Source organism: Harpia harpyja, chromosome 22 (assembly GCF_026419915.1).
Source record: "Harpia harpyja isolate bHarHar1 chromosome 22, bHarHar1 primary haplotype, whole genome shotgun sequence".
Taxonomy (NCBI): domain Eukaryota; kingdom Metazoa; phylum Chordata; class Aves; order Accipitriformes; family Accipitridae; genus Harpia; species Harpia harpyja.
Genome location: NC_068961.1, coordinates 19,455,581 through 19,471,257, shown reverse-complemented (window position 1 = coordinate 19,471,257; position 15,677 = coordinate 19,455,581). Strand labels below are relative to the sequence as shown.

The 15,677-nt window shown below is 42.4% G+C and overlaps 2 protein-coding genes across 11 annotated transcripts in view; one reads left to right on the top strand and one right to left on the bottom strand.

Moving 5' to 3' along the window:
• The window catches only part of DCUN1D2 (defective in cullin neddylation 1 domain containing 2), a 29,404-nt gene extending 27,315 nt beyond the window's left edge, over positions 1 to 2,089 (bottom strand). For 2 of the 6 annotated variants that reach the window (XM_052773791.1, XM_052773793.1), the window contains exon 1: positions 1,945 to 1,962. Coding sequence is in view for 2 of the 6 variants with exons in the window: in XM_052773789.1 (XP_052629749.1) it covers positions 1,945 to 1,947 (3 nt within the window). In the remaining 4 variants the exon portion in view is untranslated. Of the gene's footprint in view, positions 1 to 895; positions 1,333 to 1,944 lie in introns of those variants that run through there. The other 4 variants (XM_052773789.1, XM_052773790.1, XM_052773792.1 and 1 more) reach the window with 4 other exon arrangements.
• The window catches only part of TMCO3 (transmembrane and coiled-coil domains 3), a 36,480-nt gene continuing 22,248 nt past the window's right edge, over positions 1,446 to 15,677 (top strand). For 4 of the 5 annotated variants that reach the window (XR_008232973.1, XR_008232974.1, XM_052773783.1 and 1 more), the window contains exons 1-6: positions 2,168 to 2,380; positions 2,842 to 2,943; positions 5,336 to 5,878; positions 10,557 to 10,736; positions 14,493 to 14,684; positions 15,502 to 15,630. Coding sequence is in view for 3 of the 5 variants with exons in the window: in XM_052773783.1 (XP_052629743.1) it covers positions 5,432 to 5,878; positions 10,557 to 10,736; positions 14,493 to 14,684; positions 15,502 to 15,630 (948 nt within the window). In the remaining 2 variants the exon portion in view is untranslated. Of the gene's footprint in view, positions 1,545 to 2,167; positions 2,381 to 2,841; positions 2,944 to 5,335; positions 5,879 to 10,556; positions 10,737 to 13,165; positions 13,208 to 14,492; positions 14,685 to 15,501; positions 15,631 to 15,677 lie in introns of those variants that run through there. The other variant, XM_052773785.1, reaches the window with a different exon arrangement.

The following is a 15,677-nucleotide window of genomic DNA, read 5'->3' as shown; positions in this document are numbered from 1 at the left end:
TTTATACTATTCATACATTAAACAACAAAACTGCCTATTATAGTGGTATAGAGGAACCAATAAGATGTTTCTCTTTATGGCAACTAATTACAGCAACCCTATCCATACAACATCCCTAAACCTCTGGAACACCCAAGAGGTGGGAACAGGGATTTTATAGGGATCAAATTTGCTATTAACATAGTTCAACATTATTCTTTACATGAAATTGGAAGAATAAGGAGATAGCTTAAATCAAACTCTGGTTTTTATTATATTCTGATACTTTCCAATTTTGTTAAGCCATACTTAACACATGTTCTGGGCCAACAATTAAGCTGAGAAATTTGTCTAAGTTCCTCGCTACTGCTTAAATCATGAGGTATAACAGCAAATTCACTGGTCTCACTTGGGGAAAAACTAAATCCTGATTCAGTGATCAGTAACCAGTAAACATAGGACCATCTCTCAGTTTGCTTGTTATCTCTTGTACACATATGGATGGTGACATCGTGACTACAGATGGTCCTGAGACAAAAAACACATCATGTAAACAAGATAAGGACTTCGGTCTTTCCTACAAGATTTTTTAATTTTATACATGAAGAAACGGGTAAAGTTTCTTTTCATACACGAAGAAATGCGTAAAGTGGGAAAAGAGCTGCAAAAAATAACTACAACGTATTTTGTTAAGAAAATACTCAATAATCCTTTGACCGCAAGCCCTGTGCAACCTCCCCCCCCCCCACCCCCAATTTTCATTAAGGTCTAACTGTAAGGGTCTCTCTGCACTAAGACCTTCCTCAGTTACATAAAACTCCTCTTCAGCAACCAACTTAGCGACGACCACTTCAAAACAGAGGCCTCCGACAACAATTCCAAAGTAAAACCCATGTCCTCTTGTAAGCCTACTTACGCCGGGCGTATTTTCTAGGTTCAGAATGAAACACCGCGTTATTTGAAGAAATCAGAGATAAGAAACGCATTCGACTAACCAAGCTACCACTCTGCCACGCAGTATGGCTTCTACCCTTCACCTCTACAGCAGTGGGACCTGTCTGCTCTCCACGGGGCAGGGGGGGGAAGGTCTGGCAGTCGTTTTTCTAGCACGCCTTCTCACTAACGGAACCCAAACACGCCGGCGTACTTCACATCAAGACGTAATTTCAGTCACCTTTTAGAATCCCTCTCGGAACGGTAATTACACCCCCCCCGCAAAGCCCAAGGAAGCGCTGAAGGTGAAACAGGGACCCTGCGAACCCTTCCCCGGACACCTCCGACCGCTCCCTGACCCGTCCCACCGCAGCCGGTCCCGGCCGCCTGCCTCCTCACCCCCCCTACCCACCCTTCCCCTCACACCCCCGGGACGGCAACTCGTACCGCACCGCTCCCACCGCCTCCGCGGCCCGCCCGGCGCACCTGCCGCGCACCGGGACGGTGAGGAAGAGGAGGGCGGCCGGCGGGAGGGCCCTTCCCGCTGCCGGAAGGCGGGGCGGCGGCGGCAGCGGGGGGACACGGGGCTCCGGCAACCTGCCCCGCAAGCCCGAAGCCCAAAAAAGGGAAAGGTACGCGCCGCGACGGCTGCCCGGCGCTCGAAATACCCGCGGCGGCCGGCCCCCCCCTCCTCCTCCTCAGCCTTCCTCGCCCGCCCCCCGGTGACCTTCCCCGTTCCCGGCCGGGGAGGGCGACTACCGCACCGGGTGTGCGTCCGTTCTCCCCTCGGTTTGTCGTCCGTCCCCGTCCCCCCCCCGCCTAGGCGCCGTTCCCCCCCCACCCCGCCGCCCTGAGGAGAGGAGCGGGACCGGGCGCTGAGGGAGGGGAGCGGCGGGAAACCGCGGCGGGGGGGTGTGTGAGGGGGAGACGGAACGCTCAGCTCGCTGGTCCGGGGGTTGTTTGGGGGGGTGTGTCCCCCCCCTCCCCAATTTCTCTCCCTCCCTTCCCCCTCCCCTTGCTCCCACAACCTACCATTTTATCACCGGCGCTTTGCCCAACTTCACCGCCCGGCGCCGCCTCTCGCGCAGGCGCCCACCGGCCCCCTCACCGCCGATCGCCGGCCGCGCTTGAGGGACCAGGCGGGAGCGGCGGGTCGAGGTGTGGGGCCGTAGCGCCGGCGGAGCCCGCTACTGCTGCTGCCGCCCTCCCTCCTCCTCCTCCTCCTCCTTCTCCTCCCTCCTCCTCCTGCCTGCACCGCCGCCCTCCCGGGGACAAGCGACGCCGGCGGGGCTCGGGGTGCGCCGGAGCGGTGACTACGCCTCCCGGCGTGCACCGCGCAGAACGGCCGGAACGGGGAGGGAGCGAGGGAGGGAGGGAAGGAGGGAGAGTGTGTGAGGGGGAGAATCCGCTGTTACCCGCCGGGAGGAGGCGAGCGGACTACAGGTCCCGTCTGACTCTGCGCTTAAAGGTGCCGCATCGGTAACCGGGCGCGGGGTGAGGGGCGGCCGTTGGTAAGGACCGGGTTGCCTCGGCGCCTCCCGTCAGCGGCCATCGTCTCCTTACCCCCGCGTTCCCGCTGCCGGCCTCCCTCCCTCCCTCAGGGGAGCGGGGCGGAGGGAGGAAGCCGTGCCCCGGGGCTTCCCCTCAGCGGCCGGGCCAGCCGCCGCGCCGAGGTGGGCGGTAGGTGGTTGCCGGTGAACGGTGGGGGGGTGGTTGGGGGCTGTGAGGAAGCGGCGGCGGGTTTGGTCCCGGAAAGTTGGGTGCCGCTGCCGGGAGCGGCGGGCGGGCGGGCTGTGAGGCGGCCCCCTCCCTCCCTGCGCCGCCATGAGGGGGCGGGAAAGGGGCCGGTGGTCCCCGGCGTTCTCCTGATAATTCTCTGTTCTTCCCCTTCTCCACCTCCCCGGCCTTCCCTCCCCCGGCCTTCCCCAGGGAGAGGTACCGGCAGGCGCCGCTCGGAAGCCGGCCCGCGAAGAGAGGAGGAGGAGGAGGCGGCGGCGCGGGGAGCTGCCCTCCGGCTGCCATCGCTCCCAGGTGGGTGCGTGGCGGGGCAAGAGCCGCCCCCGCCTCGGCTGCCCCTGCGGGAGCTGAGAAGGAGCTGGGGTTGAGAAAAGCGGTGGGCGGCGGTGGCAAACTGGGAGGTGTGGAAGGAACCCGCAAGCGTTTCGGATGAGAGCTCGCGTTGGAGGCAGGGTCTAGTACCAGCTTGATGTAAGCCGGTACTACGGTAGGGTGTTCGGGAAGGAAAAATGGGGAAGATGAGCTGCAATCCATCTGAAAACAAACTGTGCTTAAAAAGGACTCCAAGTGACGGGAGTTCCCTCTAATTTCATACTTACTGGTGCATGGAGAGGAGTGGTTTGTTGTTTTTTTTTTTTTTTTCCCCCACTCTTTATTTGCACTCTGAAGCATATAATGTATTTTTTATATGTGAGGTCATTATTCCCTTAAGAGTTTTTGAGCACTGGTGCCACTTTTCCAAATAGTTTTTGCTAGCCAAGTAAAAAACACTGTTACTGAAACAAAACTGTACTGTGTCTGAACCACGGTGGTAAGTTTACACAGTGCAACAATGGGCAAACTTACTAGTATAAATCTCTGCTCCAAATTTAGTTATGGGGTTTGACATACCACATAAGACGTGCAGTAGAGTCTTTTACTCACCTCCCTGCAAATGGAGGCTTGAATATACACTAGGCGTTTTCTTCTTCCTCTTTCTTGGAGGAATAGGTTGTAATATATTCAGCAAAATCTCTTCCCCCAAACATGTTAAACAGTAAGAGTATTACTTTGTATACGTGAAGAAATATTTCCTTAAGTTTCACTCTAGACTTTTGCCTGGCGGTGGGCATTGTTATTTTTTCCTAATCTCTTAAAAATATTAAACCCCATTGCTTTATCAAAAGTTCTGAATTATTTCTACTTTATTATTTTACTGAAATTAGAGTGAGGTAGATATGCTTTTGCTACTTTAATTACACTGTTGGTTCTTAATTCTAAATGTTTTAGCTCTTCATGTTGTTAAACCCTACTCTATAGTCAACTATCAGTAGTTAAATACTTTGTAAACACTTCGGCTTGTATTTCATGCATTGAAAAGAAAGAAACACACCCAGACAGGCTTCCTCGGTTCTCTCTGAAACAGAGATGGGAGGGCATTTTAAAAAGAAAGGTAGTGCATGGCCGTGCTTGCCATCGTCCCTTCCCATTCTATATACTGACAATGGCTGGCTTGGGTACTTGTGATTGCGACTGCTACTGCATTATAGGGAAAGAAGATTCTCTCTTAGGCAGACTGCTTCCAGGTGACTATGTCCCTATGTTGGTTCCTCATTAAGGCTGTTGGCCCAGAGATCAAGATTGCAGCTAAAGTTTTAGGGAAATGCCTGCTCTGTTGATGATCTGCTAACACCTAATGTGCGTTGTGCATTTTTAGAATGCCATGCTTCAGTGGTAAATGTATGTTTTGTACAGGCATTTATACATCATTATGTATAGCTTTGTGGTATGCGGGGGGTTTTGGTGGGTTTTTGTGTTTGTCTGGGTTTTTTTCTAAGAAAATGTAACTTTGTTATTTTACAATAATGTCAGTGTTTTCCTGTAGGATCTGAGGGAAGTAAATTCGTTCTTAGTTTCTAAATTCTATCCTCCTTGGTGGTAAAAGCAAATACAGCAGTTTAAATGTAGATCTTCAAGTAGCTTCTGGGAAATGAACTTATGAATGAATTGATTTTACTTTTAGTGTCCTTATAACTATTTTAAAATCATGAGGATCAATAATTAGCTTTGAAGTAAAATGCCTCAAGGCCATGCAGCCTTTCAGGTGAAGGTCTTTGATCCAAACTAGTAGTGCGGAGAAGTCTAGGAAGTTTTGCTGTTATTTCTTTACTGTAGAAGTGTTTCTTTCACAAGTATGATTTATAATGTAATCTGTTTCAGTTAAGCTTTTTTTCCACTACATTTTGTATACTTGAGTGTGTTAATGCTTCTGAGGCTGTATAAATAACAAATGATTGTGATACAATTTTTCAGGATAGGTTTGAAAAAATACAAGAGGTTTACTGATAGATAAGAATAAGGAGTTCTGGTGCTAGGTTGAAGTACAGCCTATGGCATCGTGGCTTAATATTTTTAATGGCTTTTCTCTCATATAAGAAGTGCAGGTGACTACCATGTGAAATGACTAAGCTTTCCATTCAGTGTTTTTAAAACAAGGTGATATCTAGAAAATAGTCAAGGGGAAAACAAAAATCTATCAATAACCTTGGGCTGTTTCTTGGTTTTGATAACTGTTGACTGAAGGAGACTGTATGCATGCTGTTAAAGATCAGAGTGTACGATGCATTCTTAGGTTTGTTTTCTACATTCGTTTGACCTAATGGCCCAACATTATCGTATTTGATCACTGATTGGTACTATCTTGCAGCATGGTATGCGAACTGGAGATGCAGAAACCATGTAGCAGAAAGCTTTGAGCACTTGTGGATTATCAGTTTCTTCCAACAGCAGTAAAAAGTGAAGAATGAAGGTGACTGGATTTATTTCCCTATGGACGTTGGTTTCACTGCCTTGTGGTCAGTTAGCAAATCCTGCAGAACATGAAGATGTAGTAAAGCATGCAATAAAGCTGCACCGTGGGAAAGGAGCTGTTATCACTCAGAGAAAGCAGTGGGTGTTGGAGAGCTGCAGAAAACTATCTGGTCTTCTTCGCCAAAAGAACGTTGTTCTCAACAAATTAAAAAATGCTATAAGAGCAGTTGAGAAGGATGCAGGACTGTCAGATGAAGAGAAACTTTTTCAGGTGCATACCTTTGAAATTTTCCAAAAGGAGCTAAATGAAAGTGAAAACTCGGTCTTTCAAGCAATCCATGGCCTCCAGAGAGCTCTACAGGGTGATTACAAAGATGTTGTAAATATGAAAGAAAGCAGCAGACAGAGACTGGAAGCCTTGAGAGAAGCTGCAATTAAGGTTAGTTCCCCCATGTTTATTACTAGAGTATTAATATTCTACTTGTTATTTTAATTTTATTATTCTGCGGTTTCAGTCTGTTTTTATTAAAAAGTGGATCTACATGAAACTTGCAGTGTTTTGCTGTTTAAAATGGATTTTGAATTAAGTATTTGTTCTCATGAGTAAAATTAGAAGTAATTCTGGTGTAGAGCTTAAAACTTACTAGTAGTCAATAGTTCTTATTTCAAAACAAAGCTAAGCATAATCATAAGACCTATGGCAAATATTATGTTAAAGGGAAGGGAGTACAAGAAGTGAGTCAGTGCACACAGCACAGTTGCAGTAGATAAGCCAGTGGGATTATCAGAGTGGAAATAATGCCATAAATTGGCAAAACATTAACTGTGTTTTCCACTTTAAATGAGAATTGCTCAACCAAAATCTACAATTTAAACAGAACGACTTCTTGCCTTTTATTTCTGTATTCGTATAGATGTGGGTAAAATCAACATGCAAAATACTACTGGGTTTTTAATCTCAGGATAGCACTCCTAGCCTAGGAAGTGCAGGTTTGAAAAACAGTGCTTCCAAGAAAGAGCTGGCTGAGATAACTTTACCAAGAAAAGCATAGATGCGTAACAGTTGAGCATAAGTACTTCATGAAAAATCTGAGTTCCCATGTCGATGCAGTCCTGTTGGGGTATGCACAATCTGCCACTGTCTACTGGATTTGGTGGTGCTCAGACTGTGTACTGAAAGTCTCCCCTTGAGAGAAAGTGTTGTTTAATTGATTCAGTATTTAAATTGCTCTTTTCCTCACTCTACACCTCAACCACTGGAGGAATATATTAAGAATTTTCTTTGTTTTCTGTCTTCTAAAAGAAGAGGCTGCCCTTGCACAAGGGAGCAAGAGAAGGGGAAAAATGCAATTGGGATATAGCATCTGAGCTGGGAGAATCTCTAAAGGGCATTTGTGTAAGAGATGTGCAGATCTTAACAGGTGAAGGTTACAAGAGATGGCGTGCAAGAAAGGTGTGCAGTGAATTGTGGCAAGAAAGGCTGGTGGAAGTAGAAGTTAGGATGCAGACTTGGGAGACTGGAGTGGTCTGTGCAGTGAAAACAAAGACTGAATTACGACAAATTTGGTTAGGGAGGAGCTTGGATCTAGGTGTGTTCCAGTGAAGTGCTCAATGTGACTTTGATATTAGTGCTTAATGGCAGCGCCAGCTTCTGCTGTGTAGAAATGGTAGCAATTGTCATGAAAATGACTTGATTTTCCACCTTTTTTTCCTCAGAGCTCTTAAAATAGCAGCAGCGAAGCTGTCCAGAATCTTCTTTCTTATTTACCTAATTCTTGACAATGTTACTGTAAAATACTGAAGTAATCTATCCTTGAACTTGAGAATGGTGCTTCCTCATTTTTCTTGTAAAAGGAGGCCTGTGTGTATAATGATGTGTTTTAGATGTGTGTCCTGTCAAAACTTTACTTCTGCAGAGGTGGATTGTGTAGGCTTTTTTTGTATTATCATATCAAGATATACACTTGAACGAGCAATCTTTTACACCCTTCCTTCTTATGTCACGCACATGATTATTTAAAGAGAATATTTGTTGTTCTAACCTTACAATTGTTACATAAACTGAAGCAAAGGATGGTGGGGAAATGCAGGCCAAAAAGATGAAAATTACACGGGATACATTTTTTTTGGACTTGTGTGTCTTCTGAAGTAAGAACATTAGGTCCAATTTTGTTCCAGTTTCATTTTAATGTAATGATTACTTTGTTGGTGTACTGATAAGACATCCTTTCCATTTTTTAAACAGTGATTGAACAGAAAATACAAATGGTTGTAGAGGGTGCTGGACTCTTCCCTTAATTTTATTTCCGTTGAGTTGAAGTATTTGGAATTCTTTAGTGTTGGGATATGTATGCATGTCCGATGCATTTCTCGCTGGTTCTGCTGCTGGGAAAAAGGTATAGCAGAGTCATTCATGGGCTGGGCGGGAGGAAGGAAGAAGCGCTGAAGACAGCTTCTGCCTTCCTTTGCTCCAGGAACCTGTATGGAGGTTCAGCAAAAAGCAACAAAATCTTACCTACTTTTTATCACCTTCTAATTTTTTGGGTGCCTACTACTCAGACATCGATGGGAAAAAAACCCTCACAAGTAGTGCAAAGATGCAGCCTCTTCTGAATGTGCTTTTTTCGTTCCTGATTAAACAGTAGAGAGCAACAACACCACTGCGTTCTTAACCAGCATCGCCCCGAAGTCTTGCTTCATCTTACTTCATTTTGCTCATGTGTTTCTAGGTGTTCCAGTTTCCTGTTTAGTGCACAGTCCTTACCTGTATTACCTTGCTTAAAAGATTGTTTGTTATGTACCTTGTGATCAGATGTCTCCGATCCCAGCCTGAGTTGCAGAACAGTGTTTGTACTGTGATGCACTTCTGCTTAACGTGTAGCAGGCTGTTTGAGATAGCTTGTCCTTTTCATGGACGCCATTCTCTGTGATTGTCCTACTCTACTGCCATGACACTGGTCTGTAGGTGAAAATGGAGATGCCACTTTAATAGGCTACAAAACCCTTTGTCTTCATTAATTAAAGGAATTTACAGTTAAACTCAGATTTTTCAAAGCTCTTCTACCTTGCTGTTCAGAGAAAGTTAACTTCTTGCAAATCAGAGCGTTATTTATTTTTGTGCAGTTTACCTCTAGCTCTGTTCAGCTTGTTTGTCTCAGCTGACAGAAAGGACTGATCGGCTCCCTCCACCCAAAACCTGTTCCGTTTTCGAGGGGAAGGAATCTAACCCTTACCAATTCCTTCTCCTGTTCTAAGTTGTTGCTGAATGAGGATATAATCTGCAATTCATACAGGGGCTGGTTTTTTACATCTTTCGAGCAACGTTTGCTAGAGAACAACAGATAGGAAATGTTTTTCCTTGAGGCTGTGTGAGAGTGACTGTGTCTCTTGCTTATGTGTTGCATAAGAACTAAAGCAGTTGACATTCGGCCAAACAGATTAATTTTTCCCAACCCCAGTTATTTTGGGAACTGGGTAATTTTCATCATGCCAGTGTAACTATGGTAATTCTAAACACCAACAGACAGCAATTCTGTGGTTTCATCACAACCAGAGGTATTCATCTGACTGTCAGGATTTTAAAAGGGTTAAGCTATGGTTACAGGCTATACTGAACTTACTCTTGTCTTGGCATCAAGGAACTGATTACATTATATGCACGTTCTTGCAGGATTCAAGGGGAAAAAAACGTCTACCTGCAAATGTGTGGAGGAGGGGACACTCCAGTTATTTAAACATAGGAGTTTAGGACTATTTTAGATGCCCAGGTTGTCCAAGATACCTGTGTGGGGTAGGCAAATGAAGCACACAACCTAAGGGAGACCTATGTTCTGTCTGACTTCTAACTGGGTATGGCAGGGCATCTAGAATGGAGACAGAAACTTGTGTTTTCTGGGAATTCAGTCTGACCTAGAGATTGTTTGTATTTTTTGCCCAGTCTGTTTTTTCCCTTGGTAATAATATTGGCTCTTTTAAAGAACAGATGTAGGGTGTCTCTCATCTAAATATTCTCGGGATCCTGAATCTAACTAAAAGGAAGAAGCCTGCCATCGCGTGTGTTTCCTCATTCATAGTTGTTCTCTCTCTCATTCATAGTTGTTCTCTCTCTCATTCATAGTTGTTCTCTCTCTCAACCAGTGCATCTTTTAAAAGAATGTACGCATGTAGTGAAGCGTTTTTTTTCCAAAAAACCTCAAATTACACTCTGTCCATACACAAAGTATTATGTTTGATCATTGTCTTGGTAACCATGTAGAAGGCGCAGTGTTAATTCCAGTCTAGATCAGTAGTTAATAAAACTTTTTAGTTTTCTTTTTGAACCTGAAACATCCAAAGAGAAACGAAACATCATAGCTTTATCAGGGAAGCTACTGAAATTATTTTTACACCATATCAAACCACATCAGCATTTTTTCTTTTCTTACTTCTGAAGCCTAGAAATGGATTTCAGAAGTCATTAGTGCAAGTTTGTAAGAGGCCCAAACTGAAAAGGTGGACAAAGTCAAGTATTTTGCTTCTGATAGGAAAAATGCTTCTTGGGAGACATAAACAGGAACCTCAGCTAGAGTGCTGGGCTGCTCATCTGTACTCTCTCCCAACTGCTTTTATTTTTTTGTAGCTGTCTCGACAGTTATTGTAATTTCTGAAAACCATAAACAGACCTCTTCCCATGTTTATAAAATGGCTTATAAAATTAAGATTTATTGTGTTTTCCTTCCAATTTGTTTGTTTGTTGTAGTTAGTAAAGCTATGCTTTCAAGGTTATTATGCTTCCCTGCTAAAGCACTGAGCTCTAAACTTTACTTGGCTCTGATATGTTTCCTAGAGTTCCTCAAAGTAGTTCCTTGTATTTTCTGGATTATAACCTTGGGGCAGCTCTAGTGTTTAATGGATTAGAAAAGGCTATTGATGGATATTTTGTTTATTTCTTGCCCACTTTCCCCAATGAAAACTGGCACAAGAGAAAGCAATCTTCAAATACCATTATGAAGTCTATACTGCTTTTGCAATTGCACTCGTAAGATGTTTTGTGTCAAAAGAAGCACACATTTATGTCAAATGTTTTTCTGCTTGAAGGCCTGGCCAGCACTTTAACTGTGTGTTGTAAAATTCAACAGGAAGAAATGGAATACGTTGAACTCTTAGCAGCAGAAAAACACCAGGTTGAAGCCCTTAAGAACATGCAGCATCAAAACAAAAGCCTGTCAATGCTTGATGAAATTCTAGAAGATGTCAGGAAGGCGGCTGATAGATTGGAAGAGGAAATAGAAGAGCATGCCTTTGATGACAACAAATCTGTAAGTGATGTTTTAGACTCAGTCTTTTAATTGGTGTGCATTTATTTTTTTAGTTGATATTTGCACTGTAGGCGTGTTTCTCTTGTGTTAAATAGTTGTTAGGATTTTAGTGACTATTTAAAAAAAAAAAACCAAACCAAAACCTTTTGGCTCTACATTTGTTTTTGCTTCCCTTTCAAAAGAAGAAAGTATTTAGTGGTAGAATGATTGCTTGTTAGGAGTGAGCAAACAGGAATAATTATTCCTTTTTGCTAGTGATTTTTGTGTTTTTGATCTGAAAGCCCTCCCTGCAGCTGCCACTTTGACAGTGACAAGTATAGTCCATCTCACTGATACAGCCCATGAGACGTCTCAGTGGTGGCGGTGGGAACTGATATTTAGACTTTGCAGGATACGGAGTTACCATGTTAAGCGTAGTCTCCGCTTTTTTCTCTTTCATTTTGTTGAGAAAGTTATGGGAGAACAAGAATCCTTGCAGTTAGTTTTCACAGTCTGGGAAAAGATGTGTTGTCCAAGGTAAGGACCTGAAATCTGTTTGTGGTGTTGCTTTCTTCCACTTCTGAGTTCCTCCACTTTTCATAGCTGGCCTGTTTGCATTGTTCATTGTTTCTATGTTGCATGATGGACAGTATCCCTCAGGTAAGGCTGTGTGTATTTGGAGCTGGGAGTAAGTCAGTTTATTCCAGCGTCCCATTGTGCTGTCCTCAGAGACTGACTCTCTAAATTGGTCCTGTTTGTGTAAACATGGGTTGCAATTTCATTTGGCTTTTGCTCTTGAAAGGTTTTTGTTGATGTGCAGGTTGACTTCTGAGGCGAGCATAGCTCTTGAATTCTGCTAAGGAGGAAAAACAGTTGCTCTGCAGTAGAGCGCCAGGCCATTTTTTTGTAGTCGTATTGAGAGAAAGTGCAAGCAGCTTTTTATTTTGTGTACACTAGACCGCAGCAATTGTACCCAGTGGGAATCCGACCTAGCAGGACCAACAGCGGGGAATGGACAAGCTAGCTGGAGTGCCCTCTTCTGTTCCGCTGGGGTATGACGGCACGTTTGAAGAGACCAGGAATGAGGTTTCTTCTGCTACACCTGTTAATTGGCAAAATGCTAACGCATCCTTTTTCTCCAGTGTATCTCATTGGTTTTCTGCTTGTATCTCTATTCATGAAAGAAAAGGAATCATGAAATGCAACCTGGAAGGCTGTTTACATCTCCATCTTTGCAAGGAATATCTAGTGTTTTTTCTCTTAGGCTAGAACGCTGGAACGTTAGAACAAAGAAGCTCTAATAGAATCATCAATAATCTGATAAAGATACAGAAGCTTCTATTAAAATATAATCAAATCGAGAAGTGTAGTAGGTAAAAATGAAAAAAAACCCCAAAAGCAAAAAACTGACCCAACCCACTTAATGCAAGACAAGAGTATTAGCGCACCGTATTCTGTTAAGTACAACCTGCTTTCAGGAATTGGTGTTTTAGGAAATAAAATCCTGAAAATAACTATTTTCTCTCATTATGTCCTCAAATTTATTAGTATTTAAAAGCTCATCTGAACCTGTGCCATCTACTCTCACTCTTCTAGCATAGTCTGTCTTATCAGTTCCCTTTTCTTTTGTAAAAATAAAAATAAACCATAATATCCACACAACATAAGATTTTTTTAATATATACGACACAGAAAAAAACAGATTGTTTTTTGTAGTTGTCTTAATCTTATAAGCATCTTACTGCTTTTCCTAATATTGTTTCTGACCTAGACTGTGAACTCTACTAGATGAGGAATGTATTTATCCAGTTGCATTGCTTTTATATGATCTTTGATACATTTTTAGTTTTGATGCAGAGAAGTTTGGTTAGATTCCAGACACGCAAGCTACCAAGTACAAAGGAACATAAACCAAACTCTATGAATTCGGAATTCCAGAGCTTCAAAGTAGATGCTTCACTGCTGATGTATTTTGTAAGATAATTTTGCTTAGTGAACACTATCACTGATGTCATAACATTAAATTCCCAAGAAGATAATAGAACAGATGTTGGCTTATCAGCATATTGTTTTTTAGGCAAAGTAATTGTCATCTGCAAGATGGGGACACTGCAGTGAACAGTGAAATAATTCCAATGTGAAAGTCACTGTAAAGTATGTTTTATATTGCAGAGCCAATGTTTAACAGTAAGCTCTAAGCTCTCTTTTAGTATCCCTGGAGTAGCAACGAGGGTGTGGGAAAGGCGGTCAAGAGCAAAGATGACAGAAAAACCAGTAGGATTGGGCACTTCTTGTGTATTCTGATTAGAAACAGTTCTTCATGTTTGCTGACTGTAGGGAAGCCTTTCTTTGCTCCAATACCGTGAGAATAGTTTGCATGTACATGGCATGCAGCTACTCCTGCTTTCTCCCATCAGCTGAAAACGTGAAAACATGGTTTGGTCTTTTAGACTTGGCAATGGACACCTCATTCTGGAATGCAAAATAGCCTGGTAAGTGGGGAGCTTAGGGAAGTAAAGGCAAAATAGGTATAAAAAGACAGCTTTTGGGCAAAAAAGGGTGAAAAGACAACTTTCATAATGCATAAAGAGAAAATGGTCATCAGCCTCTCACTCCAACAGCTAAGAATACTGATGTTTGAAGCAGCTATTTTATGCTTCTAAATAATTCTGCAAACTTCATAATTTTTTTCAAATTGCTTTTTTTCCCCTCTGTCTGATTCTTCTTCAGAACTTCCAGTTCTTTAGAGGCCCATCATATTGTGTGATGTACAAAACCAGGGGAAGAAGTCATTCCCACGATAAAAGCTTTCTTATTTAATTATACACACACACACACACACACAAATGTAAGGAGTGGAAGAAAAGGATAAAAACTGCAGGTTAAATATTAAATATTGAAAATGCAATATTTATCTGAACAGTTTGGGGAAATGTGCTGAGGAATCAGCAAAGAAAAATAGGAGGCTGTTTTATAGATGGCTTACGTGAATGCATTTCTTCATTAAATTGGGGAGTTGCTTTGGCAAAATACGGCAGTCCAGAAAAGTTGAATGTTTTGTAGTCAGTCATTGGAATGACAACAGCCTACTCTCTTTACTGGAGTCTAAAAGAAGTAACATCCTTAACTGTTTCTGAATATTGGTAAAATCTACATTATTTAAAATACAGTGAATAATGAAATCATCCTAGTGTCTTCCACTCTGTAATTACAGGCACTGAAGACAGAGCTAGGTAGAAACAGTTCTTATCCTTGCTCCTTCAAATTTACAGGACAGCGACTTTTTCTTGACTTTGAATGCAGTCGTTATCTCAGATTTTGTGAACTGAATATGACTTTGTAATCTCTAATTGTTTTTGTTCAAGGGAACAAAACGTTACATTTCAATCGAACCTTTTGTGTTTTAAATGTGATAAAGCTTTTTTTTTTTTTTTTTAAAGTGTCAGATTAGTTGCAATTGAAAATACTGAATTGGAATTGTACAGCTTTGAAACCCTATCCCTGTATTTTTTGGTTAGACAACTTGGCTAAAGAGGTCTGGAAAACCCCTTGTTTTTAAAATGTAAAGCAAATTATAGCCTTTTCAGTTATGGACATCAGGTTTTGATGAAGAGACTGAAAGAATTCTCTGAGAAGAAACTGCAGTATTTTTAGTCAGTGTCAACAAATTCTGGAGCAACTTCAAGCACAGCTAGTAGTCTTTCCCTTTGTACTCTATGCTTCATTGACACCCCCCCCCCTTTTTTTTTTTTGTTATTTGCTTTCTTTTTCTTAAAGGTAAGAGGTGTAAACTTTGAAGCAGTTTTAAGGGTGGAAGAAGATGAAGCCAACTCCAAAAGAAATGCTTCAAAAAGAGAAGTAGAGGATGATTTAGGTCTTAGTATGCTTATTGATTCCCAGAACAATCAGTATATCCTTACCAAGCCCAGAGATTCAACCATTCCTCGTGCTGATCATCATTTCATAAAGGTAATAATTTTAGAGACATTCTTGTCATTCATTTTGCTAAGATTTAGTCCCACTAGTTTGCATGCCAGTACTGCTTGGTTGGATGGAATATAGTTTCAGCATTTGTCCCTTTAAAGTTACCCTAGCATTCATGATTCCCTGTCTACTGGTGATCTGGCCAATGTGTTCCCTACTCCTAGCACAGTCTTCGCAAGACTGATCGTGATGCCGCATGAATCCTGTTTTTTTGGTTTACCTTGTTGTGCCTTTGGGGCAGCATCCCTTCTCTCGGACTGCGCAGTGTTAAAGCAAGCTACTGCTGTGCCTGATAAGCCACTTGCATATTGTTACTAGAGAGCATTTATCTGTTCGTGTCTTGTGATGAAAAAAGGGATGCTGGAAAATACATGGAGATGTTTTTTATTGTATTTGTGCTTCATGAAGAATAACTGGATTGGGATTTTTTTTTTTTTTAATAAAGAAACCGAAATGGATCTGTTTCACCATTTTGTTTTAATGCAAAGTGTCATTCCCCTCACAATTGAGGAAACTGTCTACTTCCTATGGCGTATTTAAAATATTTAATAAATTGATCAAAAGTCCCCAAAGCTATCAGTTACTTAAAGTCAGTACTTCATCTGCTTCATCTCAAAACTGCAGTGCTTACACCTACAACAAAGTGTTCATGTTAGTTTCCTGAAGTTGTGTTTTCTTTTCACAGGCAGTATTCTACATTTAATTTTAGTGTTCTTTATCTTTTGAAAGATAATAGTCTTTAATTTCATCACAAATTTGTGTGTCCTTTATATTAATGCATTTGTAAATCTTACATATTTAGGATATTGTGACAATAGGAATGTTGTCTTTGCCATGTGGCTGGCTATGCACAACAATAGGATTGCCAACCATGTTTGGGTATATCATCTGTGGAGTACTCTTAGGACCATCAGGACTAAATAGTATCAAGGTAAGTGTGCAAGTTGCTTTTTGACTGATTTAATTTGTTGAAATCTT